This window comes from Thermobia domestica, chromosome 5 (genome assembly GCF_964235325.1).
Source record: "Thermobia domestica chromosome 5, izTheDome1.hap1.1, whole genome shotgun sequence".
Classification (NCBI taxonomy): Eukaryota; Metazoa; Arthropoda; class Insecta; order Zygentoma; family Lepismatidae; genus Thermobia; species Thermobia domestica.
The window spans coordinates 59389478-59412000 of record NC_137458.1 but is presented as its reverse complement, the minus strand read 5'-3'; the positions used below and the strand labels follow the sequence as shown (position 1 = coordinate 59412000).

At 37.8% G+C, this 22523-nt stretch overlaps 1 protein-coding gene across 1 annotated transcript in view; it reads left to right on the top strand.

Moving 5' to 3' along the window:
• Positions 1-4662, top strand: part of LOC145685100 (lipase member H-A-like) — a 68454-nt gene extending 63792 nt beyond the window's left edge. Inside the window, exons 6-7 of the mRNA XM_081757445.1 lie at positions 2842-3037; positions 4599-4662. Coding sequence (XP_081613571.1) covers positions 2842-3037; positions 4599-4662 — 260 coding nt within the window. The remainder of the gene's footprint in view (positions 1-2841; positions 3038-4598) is intronic.
• The last annotated feature ends 17861 nt before the right edge of the window (positions 4663-22523 follow it).

The following is a 22523-nucleotide window of genomic DNA, read 5'->3' as shown; positions in this document are numbered from 1 at the left end:
TAATAATAAAGGAATAACAAAATTACAATACCAATTACGTAAAAATACCTTTCAATAAAGAAAAAATATAGTTGCCACGACGGGATTCGAACCCGTGTCTCTGAAATATGAGTTTTATGCTTTACGACTCTCCTTACAATTCCTCATACAAAGATAAGAAAATAAACTTGTAGTTACGGAAGCTAAAAATAGAACTATTTCTACACGTGTTGATACAATTCAAAGAACGCGAAAATAATTTCTGCAGTCTTTTCTTCTTTGGAAATTAAAATTACCGTGAGGAGAAATAGTAGTAATGTAGATCGGGACAATCGTTAAAAACGTCAACTTGAAGAACGTTTCGTGTTATTTTCCTCAGTGACGAAGGCATATATAACTAGTTTTTGAGTTAAAGAAGGAAATTTCTAGTAAATCTTTGTGACACATGAGGAACGTCTCCTTATACGAACATTAGTATCATCTGTATAGTCTTACATGCAACAATTTTAACTAGCTAATATGTTAAGTGGAAGATGGAGTGATGCGGTAGATAAGTGGTTAGCGCATTGAACTTGTAATCGGCGGACCCATGTTTAGATCCCGGCCGGGTTGATACTTTTTCAAATGTTTCAATATGAATTTCAATGCATAGTCAGTGTGACAAGCAAGATCTTGTCCTCTCCAGAAAGAATAAGATGTTGGAATGAAGAAAATTGAAGGTCTCTCAATGGAGGCAATCATTTACAAACTTATTTCCAGCAGCTGTTCTAGATTTGATATTTTCATCTACTTTCAAGCATTTTCTTATTCATGCGTTGTCAGAATTTTTATTTCTTTGAGCATGCAGTATATAACGAAATAATACATTACATACACAGCAATATTGAGAATAATATATGGTGTTCATTGGACAACACGATCTGAACCACATGGGGGCTCGTGGTAGAGCGTTCACCTCTGGTGCTTGGGGTCCCTGGTTCGATTCCAGTTCTCGCCGTGTGGACTTTGTGGTGGACAAAATCGTGCTCGTGGGTTTTCTCGGGGTTCTCCCGTTTCCTCCTACTTTCTTCATCCCTCATTTCACTCATCTCTCATCACCACCATCTCCTTTGGCATAAAGTGGGACGTAAAACTTAAAGATTTCATTTCATTTTACGATATGAACCATAGAGATTCATCTCAAAATGGAGAACTGTTCCTGCGTCATCTACTCACAATCTTCCTTGTATAAAGACCTGACTCAGTGCTACCAACTGCTGTCAGTGCTGAGAAAAGTTACGTGTAAGTTGGGTTGCATCTGTCCAGACGTTCTCACAACTGCAAATTATCTGGATCAGAAGTAATGGAATTAAAGCACTTAGGGGAGATGCTTATGCTGGTGGCTGTACAACCCACCTGGGAAAACGTTCGAATACTTGCCATTTCTGAAGAAAAATCTACACAGATTATTCCACATTTTCCGCGTCAGAACTTCTCGTACATTAGTTTGTCACACTGTGTTTATTCGACCGATACATCTATCGGAATCATAGTGCTTCTTCCAAAGTTAGTGCACGGTGGCTCGTGCTAGAGCGCTCATTCTGGTGCAAGGGGTCCCATGGTCTAGACCATGAAAGTTTATGGAAGACAATATCGTGTCCGTGAGTTTTCTCGGGGTTTTCTCCATCACTTCCAATAACTACTTTTCACATTTTACTCGTTTCCATTAATCTTAAAGGCATGACCGTGAGTCCTGCAAGATTTAGTTTTATTTCAATTCTTTCTCCGAGTCTTCATTCTCTACTCAGATAAAGTTGCCTAATCCAACAAGTGTACCTCTATTTTCAGATTGTAACTTGAGCGATATTCAATGATTTTTACTCATTGAAATATTGTACCAGATTGTTGTTTTGATCAGAAAAAAGCCAGATGTTGTTTTCCCATTTTCCCGACAAATTATCGGCTGGTCATAGCGCCGGAAGAAAACATTTCCACACTCAGGTTGGTCTGTACATTTTGCTTTATCTTGGTGTCAAGAATCACGTCCCAAAGGCTGTCGGCGTTGTTTTAAAACATTCTGTATAACAGTCAAAAATGTAAATTTTCATATGAGCATGTTATAAAAGCCTAAGAATCAAACTAATGAAGTCAGAAGGAATGTTTAATTCTTTTAGATTTACTTTCTCAATAGTGCTGTGGCCCTGTGGCCCTGTATAGCGTAATCGCTAACATTTTTTCCTTTTGTGTGAGCGGTCCCGTGTTCGATTCCCGGTTTTGACACTCGGTCAGAAAAGTGTAAAAGCTTTCTCAGGCCAGCCATCCTGTGAGAGGTTTACCTGGGTTTTTCTCATTCATACCAGGCAAATGCCCGGATAATACCTAACATACAAGATCCCAGGCTGCTTCCTTCCTTCCCCAATCATTTTTTCCTTCCTTTTCCTTGAATAGTGTGATCGCTGAGAGACGCCATCCCTCATACTTGAAGGGCTAACATGGCCTTAGGTACCAAACGCCCAGAAATCTAAATCCTAAATCCTAAATCTGAACGAACTTATCGTGTAATTAAAGGTTGAATTTTAAAGCGAAATTGTTTAGTTTTCTGTTTGCTTAGAGTTTAGGATCCTTTTTCAGCAGCGAGGCTATAAGAGACTTACAGTTTAAATTGGTATTCCAATCATCGTCATGCGTTCGCACTTCTCAAGCCTCTTCCACTTGAAATAAAAAACAAGAGCCTAGTACATCAAGAGCACCCGCTTTAATCAGAGAGAGTTTTCGAGAGAAATACCAAATTTATTAAAGTAATAATAAATAAATTGTAACTCTCCAGAAACCAAACTTTATGATTATAAAATTATTTACTTGTTTCTTTATTTCTTTTCACAGCTGCACTTCTACTTGGTCCTATCTGCAGTCACTATAGATCTGTAGAGTATTTTGCAGAAGCAATTATTGAAAATGCACAAAAGAAGAGAAAAATAGGATTTATATCAACCGAATGTGATACCTATGATGAGTACACATTAGGGTATTGTGATAATCTAGGAAATGTCATGCGAATGGGTGCAGGCTGTCCAAAAAGGTAAAGCCAGGAATTGTTAATACATTAGAAAATTTATGGTATCTTTTATTTAATTAATAATTATATTGTTTTGTGTAATTGTGATATTATTCAATTTATAATCAGTGGCGAAGCATGTAATGAACGATTAGGTAGACACTACATATATATAACCATTCTCATGTATGTCCTCTATGACCATTTCTACAGAGGGTATGAGGGAGTCATGTCCGTCATTTCTAGCAAATCTGGTATCACTTGGGAAATCTAGAACATAATGTTTTTTGCTCAAAGAAAGAGAGTAAACATATGCAGTAAATAATATTGAAAACTCAAAATATACAATATATTTGAATTATCACGGATATTCGTGGTAGGACGAATCGGACAACCGCCTGGGTTCGGCACTTAATATCTCTTCTTTATTTTTAAGAACATTTATAGTCAAATGCGCCATTTAATAGTTTCGAATGTTACAAAATCCTAATCAACCATTTCTATAAGTAATCCATCTGGAAGACACAACAACATACATCATAAATAAAAGTATTTCCATTATTCCTTCATCGACATCGGATTTCCGTCTAGGCAAACAAGACAAACTGCTTAGGTACGGAAAAGAAGAAAAACATGACCTGCCTTACCTGAGCCTCCTAGACTTGATGACCCTAACAATGTTTGGTAAACGGTATAAACTACGCAGTTCCTCGTTATAAAGATGCCGTCATTCCTCATTTCTTATTCCAGTTCCTCTTGGATCCGAATATCCGTCTCAGGATTTTGTTCTCTAATACTCTAAGTCAACGTTCTTCCCTCAGAGTAAATGATAATGTTTCGCAGCCATATAAAACAACAGGCAAGATTATCGTTTTACATATTTTAAGCTTCAAATTCCTCGACAAATTTCGCAAAAACAAAAGATTTGGAACTGAATAATAATAAAGCATCGTTACTGTATAATTAAAGTTTGAATGTGCTATTTCCATTGAAAATAAGATATACCAGCTCAAAAGTCTCATGGAAGCAACCTGAGTTCTAAAATACGCCTGTGGGTACCTTTGCTGCATAGAGGACGTCAAAATTTTAAACCACATCATTTAACGAATCCACTTATTACCTTTCACTAATTAGTGTATTTTTTTTTGTTTGGCACGGAATTTGTGAACATGATCCACTTTCAGCCTCACAAATCTTTGCTTTCAGCAACAAAATTATAATTCATTCCTTACTGACACTTTCTATGTCTAAGTACATAAATATTTTATTTACATATGGAATTGCTTAAGAGAATTTTATTTTATTACAAAGCAAGTTCGGAGATTCCCAATGCAGCTAAGAGAGATGCATTGTATAAACTTCATTCAGTAAAGTGAAATCTAAGAGCTAGGAGATATCAAATTAATCTTTTCCACAGAAAACAAAATATAACTCTAACAAAGTAAATCTTAGTTGTTTTATTTAGAGTGTATAAACGTGGATCAATCAACCACAATGTCATATACATCTTTAATATAAAAATATTCCGTAGTTTGTCATAGCCCTCTAGAATTATGTTGCTTTGTAATATTTATTATATTTTCAGAAGAGGCATGTACTACCTCCGTGTAAATAAAGAATATCCGTATTCAAGAGGAGTGGATTCTTAGGAAGAGAAAGTAAGGTCAACATCCAGTTTGAAATGGAAGATATGTATTATTCAACTTGTATTAATTACCACCTAAATAAAATTATTTTTAAAAAACCTCTAAGGATGAATTTTGTTTATCATTAACTTAGCTTCCTTTCATTCCTACCTAGATAAGGATTATCTGGATGAATCTCGCAACTTAATGAATTAATACATTGACGAATGTAGTGTTAAACTTTTCATTTTGTCTAAAAAGTGTTCAGCCTTTGGAAGTCAAAATTGGGACGATATTTATTGTGTTTTCAAAATAGCATTATAAAACCGTAAATGCACCATTTTGTTTGATGACCTGCAATTTTTCTGTCAATACCATAATTCCGTCGGTAGAGAACTTATTCGGTTATTGGTTAGAAAAGGTCTCTTTTGAAACTAACTTAGCACCATTGAGAGTCGTGCTGAAACTGAAGCAAATTGTAGTCTGATGATACCAGGTCAGGGTTATGCACTGGATGCATTAAAACTTCCCAGCCAGGTTCTCTCAATTTCTGACAGTCGTTACAAATGTATCCGGTCTTCTCGCCGCTTCTTTTGAATTGTTAGGTGCATACGCACTAATTATTGACAGTACTCACCCGAGTCTATCGTTCTGCCCGGAGGAAGCATCTCGTGATGCGTGATGCACTTCCAATCCCACGAAACGCACAGCTGGGGTATCATCGCACACAGTGTTATCGTAGGTTATTCACTTTTAATCACTCGCGATCAACCGCTTCAGAAATGTCGCGAGTTCGTTACGTTTCCGTAGAGATTGCCAGATAAAAATTCGATCGAGTAAATTTTCAGTCAGATCATGTGGCACCCAAACGTCGAGCTCGTTTTTGTAGACTTCTTTCTCCAAATGGTTTAACACTGTTTGGTGATGATTGTTTTGCTCATTGGTGATGTCATAATTTCTTACAAGACAGCCTCTTTCTAACTTCTGTCAGAATATCACTTTCGCTGCGATTGGTTTCCCACTGCGAGTAGTGTCTTCGGCATTGAAATTTCCAGAACGAAAGTGACTGAGCCACATTTTGATTGTTATGTTTGATGAAGAATGTTGCCAATAAACAGCACAAATTTCTTCATAGATTTGCGCAGTATTTGCGTCTTTATAGAAATAAAGTTGTAAAAGAAGCATAATTTTGCCTTTTGCGGAAAGTTCACTTCTTTTCACAACGCGGTATCTTACCACTGATTATAGGGATTCCAACATTTTTTGCTCACAACTAGTTACAGTTGTCATCTGTCAAATGACATTAGTTCCTACCCCTTGCTACTTATATACTCTGAGATTTGGGTCACCAATGCCATCACATCGCAGAATGCTTAATATTTTTTACACTACCTGAATATTAGTGTATTCGAGTTAGATTGCAATCTTATTTCACCTTTTATCTATTTGTGTTAAAATCGGAAATGCTGAAAGCAGCTATTTAGCTTATAAATATTAATTATCTTCTATTTAGCAAAACATGAAATTAATTTTGAGGAATGACATCTCCTGTAGAGGGTAGGTCTTAGTACATAGGTGCTACGTTTCGGTTTAAAAGTATGCAAAGTCTGTTTCGGCCCAGGAATATGCGTTTCTGGTGATAAAAAGTAGTTTAACTCACTATTGGGAATCGACATTTATCAAACATTTTTCATTTCTTCAAGACCAGTTGGAGACAATTCGGACATACCTGATGAAGGAATCATGGAATTTTCAACATTCTGTATTTTAAGCAAATGTGTAATATTACTGAGAGCTTGGTAGAATTTAGTTTTATAATTGATATAAAATGAGCAGGTCGAAAACTTTTTCGGTGGACAATTCGTCGAATTATGCCTTTTAGCAGCTGGTAGAAGGCATGTTCTAATGAACTTGATACCATCTTACTTAGGAATACTGACACGACGAGTTGAGCAATTAACTATGGATGTGATTTTTTTAAAAATAATTAAAAACAATGGCTGCTTGTGTTACTTTTTAGTGTTATATGATGCCGCACAACTAGTAATTTTTGTTTCTGAGCTGTACGGAAAGCTTCAATTTTTTGTAAGTTTTTTTTAATTCTTTTATCTATTAAAAGGTATAACAAAGGGTGTATCTTCACGAGGGAAAAAGCAATTCTCAAAACACACCAACTGAACATTGAAGTAGTAGAAATAGTTACAAATGAAAATGTATGGCCGGCGATAATTTTTAGTTTCTGTCTTTTTCAAAATTAAAAAAAAAAAGTGTAGAACCATGGGGATCGACAGCCAATTCATCAGAAGAACCTTTGTGCCAAACTTATTGAATTCGATTATGTAAGGAGAGTTCTTGTTCATATTTAAATTTTGTCCGGATTTCAATCATCGGTATTTTCGAAATTTCTCCAAACATACGGCGATGCAGATCGCAGCGATGTTGCCTACTTTTGTGATATTCGATATTCGAGAAATTCTACGTGGCTTACATGAATTTTTTGAACTAAAATATTTTACCCAAGACTTAATGCAAATAATGGGCAAGCCAGTGCCGTAGTTCGTCGACGCAGTGCGGAATCTTCAATTAAAAACCCAATTGGTGTACATTATGTTCAAAGCCATAGAAACTTTCGAATGAAACTGGAACTGTTTGATTGCCAACAGCAAGATGCATGCGCGCCGACTACGTGGATGTTCCATGGTTGCGGCACCCACACAAATAATCTTGTGAGTGCCGCGAACCCACAAGATTTTTAGTTTGAACCCAGATTTGAACCCGTTTCTCTTGTATTAAAGTCAGCTGTGTTGTCGACCGACCTAGGGTAGCACTAACTTATCCTTATAGTACTTTTATATTTTACTTTATCACAGCACAGCCCTTTATGACAGTGTTCATAAAAGATTTTTAACTAAAAATAATCAAATATCGAGACTTCCCTGAAAACATAGGCTAACACATCCCACCATTGACGTGCACCCACATAAATTTCGGAAGGTCAGCGCCGTTGGCAAGATGCAACTCATATTTTAAAACTATGGTGAAATTGCAAATCATATACTTTTCACCTCGCTACATTGCTGCAGTTAATCATCTACAGGCAGCATTCAAAGACAAATTTAAAGGTTTTGATACCCAGTCAAAGAGCATGCAGCTTGTTATTAACCCATTCCTGAGGATGTGGTCGATGCTCCGCGGTATCTTCAATTGAAACTTTAGAACTCCAGACTGATTTAGAATTTAAAAGAGTTTCAGTTATCCATTTTATAACTTTGTCCAAAGAATGTGATGAAGGATTATTTTCCAAAATTGAGAGAGAAAGCAAAGTAAGTTTTAAGCCTTTTTGGAAGTACGATCAGCTAACAAGGGACGTATGTCAACCCTGACAGCTAGATATTTATGAAAATTGTTACCCCGACTAATTGTAGATCACTAATAATTCTGGTGAAAGTCACTCGCTATGTAATACTTTCTTTACCCGCTATGTATAATACATATACCAAGCAGTGACCGTGTAAGGATGTTCCGAGTTATACTCCCAAAAGCACCGGCAAAAATCAGAAAATGAAAAATGTATGCAGGTAACCTGATACCTACAGGAGGGGGACACGTGACCAAGAACACGGCAGTAGTCACACAAGCAGTGTTGCTAACTCAACACAAACTTATAGTGTTTTAAATAGAACGTATATCATTCTATCGTATTAAAAGAATTGGCATAAAACATGAAAGAAAATAAGTAGGTTCAGGTTCAGGTTCAGGTTCAATGTATTTTCCTTCCTTCTCTTCGGCAAAAGATAGGTTATCAGTGTTGCCAAATAAGGGTGATATGAAGCTCTAAAGTTGAGAAATTATGGGATCCGTACAATGAAAAGAATAAATGTACAACAATAAGACTGCAGAAGGAACAAATGTACAGTAGAGAGTAAACCAAACATGCACAATATCCAGTGATTAATGAGCTTCATACGTCATATCAAGTGTGTGGCTTGGGCAAGAAACGTACGTATTTTACCATACTATCTATGGCTTTTCTGATGTATGTATTGGTGTACTATGTTAAAATATTCTGATAACCTGGATACAGTGTGTTTCATCTTCATCGTTGTCTCATGCTAACGTTTCCTATACTCTCGACTGACACCTATCACAGGCAGTCGATTTGCGAATCGAGTCTGACGTACTTTCTTGACACAGATTTGTTACCTCTCGTGCCACAGCCTTTTTGTCCTCTTTTTAGGCGCTTCACCGTCGTTTCGAAGGCCTGCAGGATTTTATGCAGTGTTGCAACTCCAAGACTTCGTTTTATAGCTCTCAGGAGCGGTTCTAGATATCGGTTCCACACAAACGCCATTGGAATTGCGGCGCTACAGAAAGACTTGTTGTTCACATTTCCGCATTATGTCACATAGGACTTCTTCTTTCTACTACTGCTCTAACATGTACCCTTTTGGGTGAATCCTGTATCAAGCCCGTTAGTCACTGGATGTAGTGTATGCTATTCTTTACTCACTACTGTACATTTGTTCCTTCTGCTTTCTTATTGTTGTTGTATCCTCGTCGCCAAAAGTGCCTTTACATCGCCGTGACGGGTATGTGACACCGCATTACTCTAAGGAAGGGATGGTTGCATAAGAAATTTTGATTAATTTTGAAGAGTTTTTATTTTGACTAGGGAAATAACGTAGGTATAGGGAGTAAGGGCATAGATTTAAAGCATCAGTGCACTGTCATCTCTGAAAAGATTTGTATTCTCAGTTTTTCAAATTATTGTCTTATATGTTAAGTTAAAAACTGCTAACAACTGCTACTAGCGCTTTTCACTCTTCAGGAATTTACTACGACATGTTCGGGCTTGAATTATTTCATTCGCCTCACTGTAATTATTTGTGAATGGAAACTGATTACGCTGAACATGAATATGTTTCGTTGTCGTAAAGCAAGGGCCGTAATAAATGTAGATCAGGTTCTTATTATTATATAAAACACATAAGTATTTATTCCGTGTATAGAATAATATAATACAGTAACTAAGCAACATCATAATCACTAACGCCCGCAGGATTTTTTCTAACGGGGGGGGAGACCGATATAGAGTTTTTCGTTTTATTCCCTATATATATTACGTTAACAGTCATAACACTGATAACGTATATCGTCTTTCGCCGCTGTAGGCTATTAGTCAGAACACTGATCTCCAGATATGTCGAAAGAAAAAATAAATTGATATGAACAGTGATGTGATTAATTTTACTGCGCCCTGGATCGATCTACCTTCGATTTACTCATACTCCCCCAGGCCCCCTGCCCCAGGTATTTCAGCTGCTGCGTTATATATACGGTTCCATGTCAAAAGGGCCTGACAAAAGGGAAAAGAGCGAAAGGCCAGAGTCAATATGGCCCGCAACAAAAGGACCCGAGTCAAAACGGCCCTGCTTCAAACCGACCCGGGTTGAAAGAGGCCCCGCTACAAAGGGGCCCGAGTCAAAATGGCCCATGTGAAAAGGACCCAGGTCGAAACGTCTCCGCAACAAAAGGGCCCGAGTCAAAATGGACCATGTTTTAAAAAAGCCAGACCACAATGACTCCGCAACAAAAGTGCTCGAGTCAAAAGGTTTCCGAAACAAAAGGGCAGGAGTCAAAATTGCCCGAATCAAAACGACCCTCATCAAAAGGGTCCATGACAAAAGGGCCCGAGTAAAAAGGGACTTGCTTCAAACGAGCCCGGCTGAAAAAGAGCCCTGCTACAAAAGAACCCGAGTCAAACGGCCCAGGCTAAAAGGCCTCCGCAACAAAAGGGCCCGAGTCAAAAGGGGCCGAATCAAAACGGCCCTCATAAAAAGAGCCCGGGTCAAAAGAGACCCACGACAAAATAACCCGAGTCAAAACGCCCCGGGTCAAAAAGGGGCATCGCTGCAAAATGGCCCGAGTCAAAGGGCTCGGCGTCAAAAGGGCCCTGTTCAAAAGGTCTCCGCAAAAATGGGCACGAGCCAAAACGCCTTTCATTAAAAGGACCCGAGTCAAAAGGGTCCCACGACAAAAGGGCTTGAGTCCCCAGCGACCTGCGTCAAACGGGCCCGGTTCAAAAGGTCTCCGCAACAAAAGGACCCGAGTCAGAAAGGGCCGAAACGAAACGCCCCTCATGAAAATGGCCAGGATAAAAAGAGTTCCGCTACAAAAGAGCCCGAGTCAAAACTTTCCCACGTCAAATGGGCCCGGGTCAAAAGATCTCCACAAGAAAAGGGCAGAAGTCAAAAGTGGCCCCTCTACAAAGGGCACGAGTCGAAAGGGACCCGCGAAAAAAGGGCTTGGGACAAACTTCTCCGCAAGAAAAGGGTAGGAGTTAAAAGGGCAAGAATCAAAAGCTCCGCGTCAAAAGGGTCCCACGACAAAAGAGCCCGAGTCAAAAGAGACCTGCCTCAAATGAACCCGTGTCAAAAGGTGCCGCGTACAAGAGGGCCCGAGTCGAAATGGCCCGAGTCAAAATTGCCCGGGTCAAAACCTCTCCGCAATAAAAGGGTTTGAGTCAAAAAGACTTGAATCAAAACGTCCTTCATTTAAAGAGCCCGTGTCAAAAGGGTCCCACGACAAAATGACCCGAGTCAGAATGCCCCGCGTTAAACGGACCCGAATCAAAACACCCCTCATCAATAGGGCCCGAGTCAAAGGTTCCCAGTACAAAGGGGCTCGAGTCGCAAGGGCTCTGCGTCGAACGGGTCCGAGTCAAAAGGGGGCCCGCTACAAAATGCCCGAGTCAAAACAGCCCCGCGTCGAAAGGGCCTAGTTAAAAAGGTCTCCCCGACAAAATGGCTCTGCGTTAAAAGGGCCCGGGTTAAAAATGATCTGCAACAAAAGGAGCCGAGTTATAAGGACGCTGCGTCAAAAGGGTCCGGATACAAAGGGTTCTGCGACAAAAGGGAAAGAGTCAACAACAAACTTCGTCAAACGGGCCCTGATCAAAAGGAGCACCATTACAATAGGGCACGGGTCAAAACGGCCAGGCGTCAACTGGGTGCGAGTCAAAAGGGCCCTGCGTCAAAAAGGCACAAGTCAGAAAGACCCCGCGTCCAAAGGGCCCGGTAAATACGGTTCCACGTGTAAAAAGCTTGAGATCAAAGCAAGAGTGGAGATCAATCATGCAAAAGAGGATTGTGTCCCCTTAGTAAGTTGAAGTGTTTATGCAAATGAAGGAAATATATCTGTGGTTATTAATAACAAATAGGAAATTTGAATGATAATATTAGTTTTGTTTGCTTGTTTATTGTTTTGGAACAATCGCTATCGCTTAAGTCGTTCTTCATGAAAGGTTGCTTGCACTCCCGTCATAGGCGGACTGGGTGTATTAGGGCCTAGGCCGCGGTTACTGTGGAGGGAGCTCAGACTATAACACCAATTTCTAAAATAACGTACAATCAGTGGCGCAACGAGCTATGAACTCGGGGGCCCATGCCCTCTCCGAAGCAAACCTGATCTATCTTATACAGCAGCGTTGCAGACAAATTTTGGTGAAATTTCAAAATAGATCAAAGCATAAATGAATATTGAATTAAGTCAAAGCACTGTACGAAAGGAGAAATACCCAGTGAAAACCTCTACATTAATTTCTTAGAGTAATAAACGTTAGTAAAGAGTGCGTCATTTTATGCAAAAATAAAGATGTTCAAAATATTTATTATAGCGCACATTTTAAAACTTGTAACCGTTAATAATAGGGAATTTGTGAATTAGAATTTTCATTTTAAGGTTTTTTAGCATGTTAATAATAAGGATAACTAAATTGCTTGTAATGAGGAGAATTCAAAATTTCAATTTTGTCCACATCAAATGGTGCAGCACGTCGTTTGCAGACTACTGTACTGGATATTCTTGGCCCCTCCCGAAATAAAATCCTGGTTGCGCCACTGCGTACAATCAACATCTGCGATGAGCCATCGCGTTGTGCAGTTGTAAATTGGTTGTTACTTGATAGTTTTTGCAAGCTATAATTTATCATTGGTCGGTGAAAATTTGATGACACAGCAAGCACAGAATTTCCAGAAACAAACTTTCAAGAGAATATTTTACAATTATTATTGCATTGCCACACGGGATGTCTAAAAAGTCCCCTGACATGGATAACTCTGTTGTTATCAGAGTTACAACAAAATGTAAGAGAGGAAACCGCCTACAAATATAATGTTTTTAATAGACAGTAACTTCATTCATTTATGTTGTGGGTCCGGGTAAATGGTAACGTTGCATTTTCATGTAACATTGGGCGCATATAGAGTGTACAGCCCAAACGGCTTGTCCGATTTGAAAAATTCTTTCACTTTAGATTGAAAACATCATATTTGGAGACCGTTTCCCCGCCTATATTTTGTTGTAACTCTGATAATAAGAGAGTTACCGTATGTCACGGGACTTTTGAGACACTCTGTATAGTAGCTGAAATACTAAAAAAAAATAATAGCGAATAACTTTTACTATGGAATGAACAGGGCAGCTTACTAAAAATTGTAACACTAAACAACTAATAATAACTTTTGACTGTGGAATGAACACGACAGTTTTACTGAAAATGATAAACACTGCTGAACCACGAAACAACTAATAATTTTAAAAAGTTAAGATTCTTTGCAGTTCAGCTTATGAATCGCGGAGTTTCTGAATAACTTCGTTCACAGACACTAAATTTAACATGTCTCTTTCCATATTCATTAGCAAAAATGTGTCCAAATGTCTTCACACAAACTAGCTCTGAGATTTGTTTACTCTAACTTTAACTTTGAGAAGCACCTTCCACATGTCACTTGTGTGCATGGTAGAGACAACGCATGTTTGTATACAATGTATAAATTATTAAAGCAACTAGACTGACGGAAATTGGTGCAAAATTTTCCCTGCACATGACAAACAATTTTTATACAAGGTGTTTGCAGCATCATTATCACTCTTACCGTGAATCCCGTCCAAAGATGTTCCATCTTCCATAGCATGCTCAGATGCATAATAATCATCATCTTCTACGGATTCAGGGGCATCATTCTCTTCAGGATCATCAAAAACGAAAACGTTTTGTGACAGGGAAATACACGACAGAGAACTGCTGGAGCTCTTTGTATATTTTCTCCTGTTTTATATTTAGTGTTTTTTTTTTCGGAAGAACTCTGAAAGCTCTTGCAGATACACCATTCTTCTTGATTTCTGAAAAGTCCTTAGGTTCCAGTATTTGGAATTCTTTCGGCTGCTGAAATCTATCACTGACACATGTAACAGCTGTATTCAGAATTTTCGTTGAAGTTTTTTTATTCTGAATAAATCATTTTCACTTATATTTAAGTTCTTTTCCAGTTCATCTGCACTCCTGGCATTTTCTTTTTCTTTAAGATTCTTCTGTGCAAAAAGTCTTTTTCCATTGCTATCTCTACACCAGATTGCGCAAGCTGTTGATTTATTTTCACACAAAATATTTTTGTGTTTTCGTAAAGCATTAAACAGACATCTTTTGCCTCTATTTTCTTCTGAAGCTGCTGCTGCAAATTGTCTAGAAATCTCCAGGTAGTAAGATAGTCCAATCCGTGAGACTGCAGGTATTTTGAAACAGGCTCCGTTTCCGTAAATAAGTCCTGAAACATAGAAGTCCTCATTACAGTGTTAAATTCTGCCCATTTATTCAGCAAAGTTTAGCTTAAAATTTTCATTTCGCATTAAAACCCCTGTTCTGTATATCATCACTGAGGAACAATAAAAATGAAAGAAATCTTGATGATAGACAGTCATCCTCGTCTTGGTTTCATGTTTCGTAGCGAAACTCATTAGTGTCCACTACTGCATTCAGTGCCTTGTTTCTGCTCCATCATCGTGTTGTACCAACTTGTTGAACTTTTCGTAGTCTGTCATGTCCCTCGTGGCTTGCATCAATCATTTTCTTACAAACATCCTTTCTTTTGTAGTATTCAGACAGAACATGGCACTGGTTTCAAATAAATTTGCAGCTTCAGGTATCTACTCAGTCGAATTTGTCATAACGAAATTAAGAGCATAAGCCATGCATTGGGTGTAAATGATTTCAGGATTATCCTTCTCCAGTAATGCTTCAACTCTTTAATAGCATCCACTGAAGTTAGCAGCTCCATCAAAAAAACAACTTACAATATCATCACAAGCATCAAAACATTTTTGTCACAAAGTACTCTTTTGATTTCATTATAAGTTACTTGTCTTGTAGTGTCATTGTTTACCACTGGCGTCTCTGGCATATACAATTTGGGGAGGACATCAAAGAAAGTTATTTAAATGGTACTATCTAGCCCAACCTGTTTATTATCTTTAATTCCATTTGTTACATTTCTGCTTACCTTCACGGACCCCGTGAGGCATATGAAGAACTCTGTTACACAGCCTGAATATTATATGACAAATAAATATAATTATTATCATTTATATGTTATTCTGCCGTTAGTAAATAAATTAAATTAGAACAAAATATTGAATAATTTGTACTTCAAAATATTGGAGGGACGCGTCCCCATCGTCCCCCTGCCAGAGACGCCCAAGCTGTTTACGACAACTACTAACAGCCGCTCAAATACTTGACCGTTTATAACGCAGAGAATTACTATAGCCAGCTGATTAAGCCCTGAAACATCTTGGATAGAATCAACCATTATGTTGAAATGCCCGCTTTCTTGGCGTCTTCCACTGTTTTCTCCTGTTATTTTGTAAACTTTTTGATAGAAAATAAATTTTTAAAAATGCGTTGTTTTCCCATTTTTGAATTATCAAATATAGACCTACAAGGTGTATTAACATCCATAAAGAACCAACGAGCCTGTGGTTAAATATGAACCCAGCTACAAACCAGGCACCAGTCTTCAACCTTGAAAGGGATGCAACTACCCTACATTATGAAAAAAGGTTCCAGGTCCCAACAGCTCAACATGATGAAAAACATGCCTAGGACCGCAACTGCTCAATGAAATGAAAGAAGGGCCCCAACTGCCCAATATAATGAATAAAGGGCCCAGGGCTCCAACTTCTCAATGTAATGAAAGAAGGACCCAACTGTCCAATATATTGAAAGAAGGGCCCAAGGTCCCAGGTACAAACTAAATCACAGTTTCTGATAATAAAAGACCATAGTGAAAGATGGACCTAGCCACAAATCTAGTAACGAAAGGACCCTATTAAAAAAGATAACTTACTGATTGATGGAAGGGTGGAAGAGGAGTGTGTGTTGGTAGCATAATAACACTGAGCTACCGAATTATTTAGCTCTCTTTTGTTTTAGCTTTTCTTTCTCTTTCTTTCTTTATTCTTTCATTGTTTTCTTAGAGGGCCTAGGCCGCGATTGCGACCTAAGGGCCCTGGCCAGTCCGCCCCTAACTACCGTCTTTCTGAGTTTGTATTCTCGTGACATAGCTCAATCAAACTTTATCTATTGCTGACTTTTCCCTTACTTCTAGAATTCCATTTCTACTCCTGGATCAAAGTATAAAAATACATATTAGTATGAAAAATATTCTGTGGAAAACATTAGATTAATTTTGCTGTGAGAAGACATGTGGATCTGTATACAGGGTTATTGAAAAGTATTGGGACAGAACAATAATAACGACATAATTGATTTAGTGCACATCATGGCAGCCATCTTGAATTCCGAATATTGTATACCACACAATATTTTTAAATAGAAAGAGGTATGTGTTGAGTTTTGATTTAGAGTTTAACGTCCCGTTCAACAGCGATGTTATATGAAAAGAGGTATGTGTGTCACATAAATTCATACTAGAATCTTCGTACAAACTACATTCATCGTTCGTTTCAAAAGCATCGGAGTCTACATTATTTATTATTTCCATAATTTCTCCGGACGAAAATACGCCACTATCATAAGAACCACGACTTGTCGCGGTGGTATTCATTAGGGATGGCTTTTTTAAAAAATCTGATTTTCGGAAATTTCATTTCTCGTTTTTTCGTTCGTTTTTCGAAAAAAAAATGTCTTTCGTTTTTCGGAAATTTTTTCGTCTTTCATTTTTCGAAAAAATTTGTTTTCCGTTTTTTCGAAAGATTTTTCGTTTTTCGAAAAAAATCGTTTTTCGTTTTTTCGAAAAGATTTTTTTCGAAAAATTCGTTTTCCCTTTTTTGATGATTTTTCGTTTCTCGAAAAGTTTTCGGAATTCGTGGAATGATAATGTGGGAGGAAATGGAAGTACCCCGGGAAAATACACGGACACGATGTTGTCTGCCACGAACTTACTTGGTCTGGGATCAAATGCACAAGAGGTAAGCGTTCTAACACTGAGCTACCGTGCTCCTTGTATTTGGATCTAATGAAAGGTTGAATTGATTTTGAGTTTAACGTCCCGTTCAGCAGCGAGGCTATATGAGACGTGGACCTACTGATTAACGTGGACGTTCACCTCTGGTGCTTGGGGTCCCGGGTTCGATCCCAGCCTCCGCCAAGTGAACTTTGTGGTGGACAAACACCGTGCTCGTGGGTTTTCTCGGGGTTCTCCCGTTTTCTCCCACTTTCTTCATTCCACCATTTTCATTCATCTCTCATCATCACCGTCTCCTTTATCCTAACCGGCATAACCGTGGGACGTAAAACTCAAAGATTTCATTTCATTTCATTGATTAACGTGGAATCCGAACCACATGAGCTCCCGCCGGGAATCGAACGCGGGTCTAACACGGCAAAGGCGCGTACGCTAACCGCTAAGCCACGGAGGAGCTCGATCTAATGAAAGGATAGTGTGTAGTGCTACTATTGACGAAACTCATCCAATCACGACCAAAATTAGTATGGTTATGGACTGCAATGTATTTAGTACACATGTTAAATATTATGGTGTTTGGGACTTTGGTTCCCGAGTTATTGCTAATCAAATTTGTGTTTTAAGTTAGTGATATCAAGAAATTTCACCAAGTCGCATTTGATTAAACTCAAATGATCTTGACTAAAGTTGGTAGGATCGTAACTATTGACAAGCTTGGTATGCATGGAAGCTCATATAAAATATTATGATGTGCAGAATTTTTGTTCCTGAGTTATTAGCTATCAATGTTAGGTTTGGAATCAGTGAAATCAAGAAATTTCATTAAAGCGCGAAAGATGGAACTCATCCAATTTTTACCAAACTTGGTAAGGTGGTAGATCTTGACGAGCTTAGTAACTATAAAGGTAACCAAGAAAGATCTGTCGCTTTTTCACCCAACACCTTCAAACATCGATATTTAACCTAAGACATACCTGGAAGATCAAAAATAGTCTCCTTCTGCCAACGTTTTGGAAGGCCATGTATTCCATCGCGGTAGAACTTGGTGGGCCGTGAATCGAAAAAGGTATCAAGTGCATTTTGCACCTCTACTAGGGATTTCAACTAGTGTCCTCTAAGCTGATTGTCCAAGGAATGGAACAGGTGGTAATCGGACGGTGCAATGTCCGGGGAGTATGGCGGATGCAATAGTGTTTCTCATCCAAAGTGTAGAATGGTGTCCCGGGTTATCCTAGCCACGTGGGGCTTAGCTTTGTCTTGTAAGAGGAGGACCCCTTTGCGATTCAGAAGTGCTGGCTCCAGAGTCTTTTTTTTTTTTTTTTTTTAACACGGCTCAACTGTTGACAGTACAGAGTTGCATTGATGCTCTGACTAGCCTGTAGCAGTATTTTTTCTCAAAATACTGTTCAGAAAATTTGGACTTGAACTTAGTTAAATGAATAAATTTCATTAAAACGCGTTAATCTCATCCGATATTGGCCAAAGTTGATATGGTCATAGACTTTAACAAGTCTAGTACGTGTGCGAGCTCAGCATGAAATATTGTGATCCACAGACCTTTGGTTCTCGGTTCTTGAGGGATATAAATTAGAAATAATAATTCACAAAGGTAAACAGTGTAAAATTTATATTTTACAGAATATTAAAAAATAATTATTTACTAGTGATTATTAATGTGTCATCGACAATATGGCATTACTGCTGAATCGCCGGATCAATTTGAAAATCGAAAAACTGGAACAAAATATACTGCATTCGGTTATGTTTGGTTGGATTACATTAAGTTACGTTAGATTATGTTATTAGGTGCGTAGGTTTACTATACGGATCCATAGTATAAGTAGGAGTAGCAGTAGTAGTAGGAGGAGGAGTAGGAGTAGGGGTAGTGATAGTAGTAGGAACGGATTAGAAGCCCCACAGGGGTTTGTTGGTTTCTGTTCTCGACATGAAATGGGAAAATTAAAGATTTGCTCAAATTTATCTATACATTTTACAATCTATGGATTCGTATAGTAAAACAAGTGTACCTCTCCGCGAAATAGTCCATCCGTCTCCACATACAGTGCCGCTTACAACATCAAAAACAACCAGCAAATGCAATCACTATCTGAGCTTTTGCTATTCCCCTTACCTGACTTTCAATCACTCTTCCTCATAAACTTAAATAAATTCTCCAATTGACCCGGTAAATTTCCTAAAATTAGTCCGGCGATACAGCAATTAGCCCGACATTATATTTTATAATGTAAAAAAAGACTAATAAATTACCAAATAGAAGGATGCTGTATAAACTGATCGTGATAGTATCAGGCAACTCTGTAATAAATTGACTTTTAACAATTGATTTTAACAAAATATGAAACATGAAGTGATTATATGTACTGATACTAAAGACTTCTCACTAAGATCCCCCATTCATTTATCTTATTTTCTATAACTAATTAAGTCAGTATCAAAAACAATTTGATTGCTTTCAAAAATAGGCAATTTAATACTAACAAAATACTATTGAATGGTTTATTTGTTCTAAAGATGTTTTATATACGGTAAGACAAAGAACTAAGTATCTGACTATAATAATCTCATCAAACGAGAATTCAAATTTTAAATAGGTGGGTCTTCGTTTTCGTATTAGTTTTTACTGCTACTAACTTCAGTAGAAGAATACTACTAAGATGAAATATTTTTTATTTGGTTGTTTGTTGAAGTTCAGCGTCCCTTTTCAGAATCGAGCAAGACTATACAAGACTTGGACCTACATTATAAAGTGGAATCCGAACCACCATAACACGTTCAATGTTTTCCCACTCGGGACCCTGTGCATCAAAGGAATACGCGCTAGCCACTAGACCAGTTGCAGGGCTTGAAATCTTTTCTTGGAATTATAAAATTATATATTGAAAAGAAACGTTTGTCGCTTCCTAGTACTTCTCTCGTTCTATGAGAAAGAAAGATTGTAACCAGAGATATAGTAAGTATTTATCACTTTCGGTTGCATTAAACTTAGAGATGGAAACTACCATTGTGGCATAGAATCCATATCAAAAACTGCTTCCGGTTATCGCCTTTTCTTTACTATGAAATCGGAAATGGTAGTTTCTCACTATTTCCGGTTTACATAGAGGGATAGCGATCGATATGACAATCTTCGAATCCTGGATTCATATATATAAACATATCTCATTATCTCTTATTAGTTTTGCTCTATGGTGATCACTATTGAAATTAGAAGTAGTAGTAAATTTCTACCACAGGATAAAACTTGGACATAGTCTATTGCGAAGGTACTGAATTCATGCTTCTCGTTTGCTCATTGGTGATCAATACTGAAACCGGGAGTTGTGATCAGGGCGGATCCAGGACGGACTTCTGGAGGGGGGGTAATACTGCTACTTAGAGCTATTTTTACGAGCTCCAACTCTGGGATGAGTTTTATTTATATATAAAATAGGAGTGTTCTCTTCTGGGGGGCGATCGACCCCTGGATCCCCCCTGATTGTGATACATTTTTTCCTGTTTTTGTAGAGAAACAAATGAGATTCGTTTCACAGTGTAAAACTGAGGCAGACGCAATCCATGCGAATTGAATATTCAAAACTTCAGTACAACAAGTAGCACAACTAAAACTCTTGGTTGGAATAGGTTAATAAAATCAAAGATAGAATCTGTTCCTCGGATGCTGAATCCATATCAAAAAGCCATTATTAGCTATCACTTATCGTTTTTGTTCTATGGCGATAAAGATTGAAAGCAGGAATGGCTAATTTGAACCACTTCCGGCTTGAATAGAGGGTTAAGGGAGGAGACGGAATTTATTTTTAGGACGCTGAATCGATTTCAGAGAACTTCTCGATATCTTTTATAGTTATTGTTCTATGCATATAAGTATTGGAACCGAAAGTAGTAGTAAATATCAAGCATTTCCGTTTCAGAAGAGTGGTGCAGGTTATGAAGATATGTTCTCTTAAAACCCTGAATTGATTCCAGAAAATTGCTTGTCGCTATCTATTACAATTTTGTTTTATCGCGACAAGTGTTAACACCGGAAATGGTTAATTTGAACACTTTCGGTTCAAATAAAGTGTTAACGAAGAAGGTGGAATCTATTCTTGGGATGCTGGATTAATTTTAAAAAATGCATCTCGATATCTCTGACCGATTTTGCTCTATGGAAATTAGTATTACCTATAAAATCAAAAATAGTAATAACCTTCAACCATTTCTGCCTTTGTGGAGTGTTGTGGATTGTAATTGTATTTCCTCTTGAGAACCTGAATCGATTGTAGATGAACCACTTGTCGCTATTTATTACCAATTTTCTTCTGTGGCGATTAATGTTGAAACTTGTAATCGTTAATTTGAACCACTTCTGGTGTGAATAGAGATCAAGGGAGAAGGTAGAGTCTATTCTTAGAACGCTTAGTCGATCGCGAAAAACCGCATCACTATTTCTTCAATCTTTTGCTTTATAAAAATCCGTATTGAATCCCTATTGAATATACTAGTAAATTCAGCCACTTTCAATTTCGATAGTATTGTGCGTTGAGATGATATATAGCTTATATACTCTTGAGACACTGTATAGATTCGTTTTTTTAAAAAAAAAACACTTGTGGCTATCTATTACCATTTTTGTTCTATATCGATCAATGTTAAACCGAAAATGATTATTTTAAACAACTTCCGATCTGAATAGAGGATTAATGGAAAAGGTACAGCTATTTCTAGGTAGTTGAATCGATTGCCAAAATCTACATCTCGATATCTCGTAATTCAGTATTAAAACCGGAAATAATAGTAAATATAAACAATTTCTGGTTTTGATTAAATGTTGTGGATAGTTGTATGTTGTCTAAGACGCTAAATTGTTTGCAACAAATCCCTTCTCGCTATCTATTACGATTTTCGTTCTATAGCGATACAAATTGAAACCAAAAATGGTATTAGAACCACTTACGGTTTTAAATGGAGGGTTAATTTAGGAGATCGAACCTATTTTAGGGGCTCTAAATCGACCGCAAGAAACGACTTCTCAATATTTGTTACTGTTTTGCTCTGACACCTCTCGACAGACAGACGGACAAAGCCATTCTCAAGATTTTCGACACTTATGCATAGCTTAAGCGCAAGTGCTTAAGGGCGAACATTGAATATATTCTTGGGACACTGAATTGGTTCTGGAAAATCGCGTCTTTCTATATGTTACCGTTTGTGTTCTGTGTTGATCAACAATGTAGCAGAAAGCGATAGATCTCTACCACTTCTGGATTATTAAATAAAAGTCAAATGCATTAGATGAATCTATTCGTGTTGCAAACTTACATGTATGCTTCTCGCTATTTCTTGCCGCTCTTGCTCTGATACCAGCTGACAGACGAACGGATGGATAGGCAGACAGATGAACATAGCCCTTCTATAAGACTTCCTATACGTATGCATAGTATACTATAGTTTGGAAGTACTAACAAATGAAATAAACTCAGTTTGTTTTACAAAAATTATCCGTTTTCCGTTTTTCGGTAGTTTTCGTTTTCCGGTTTTCGGAAAAATTTCGTTTTCGTTTTTTCGAAAAAAAAAATAGTTTTTCGTTTCTCGAAAAAAATTTCGTATTTTCGAAAAAAT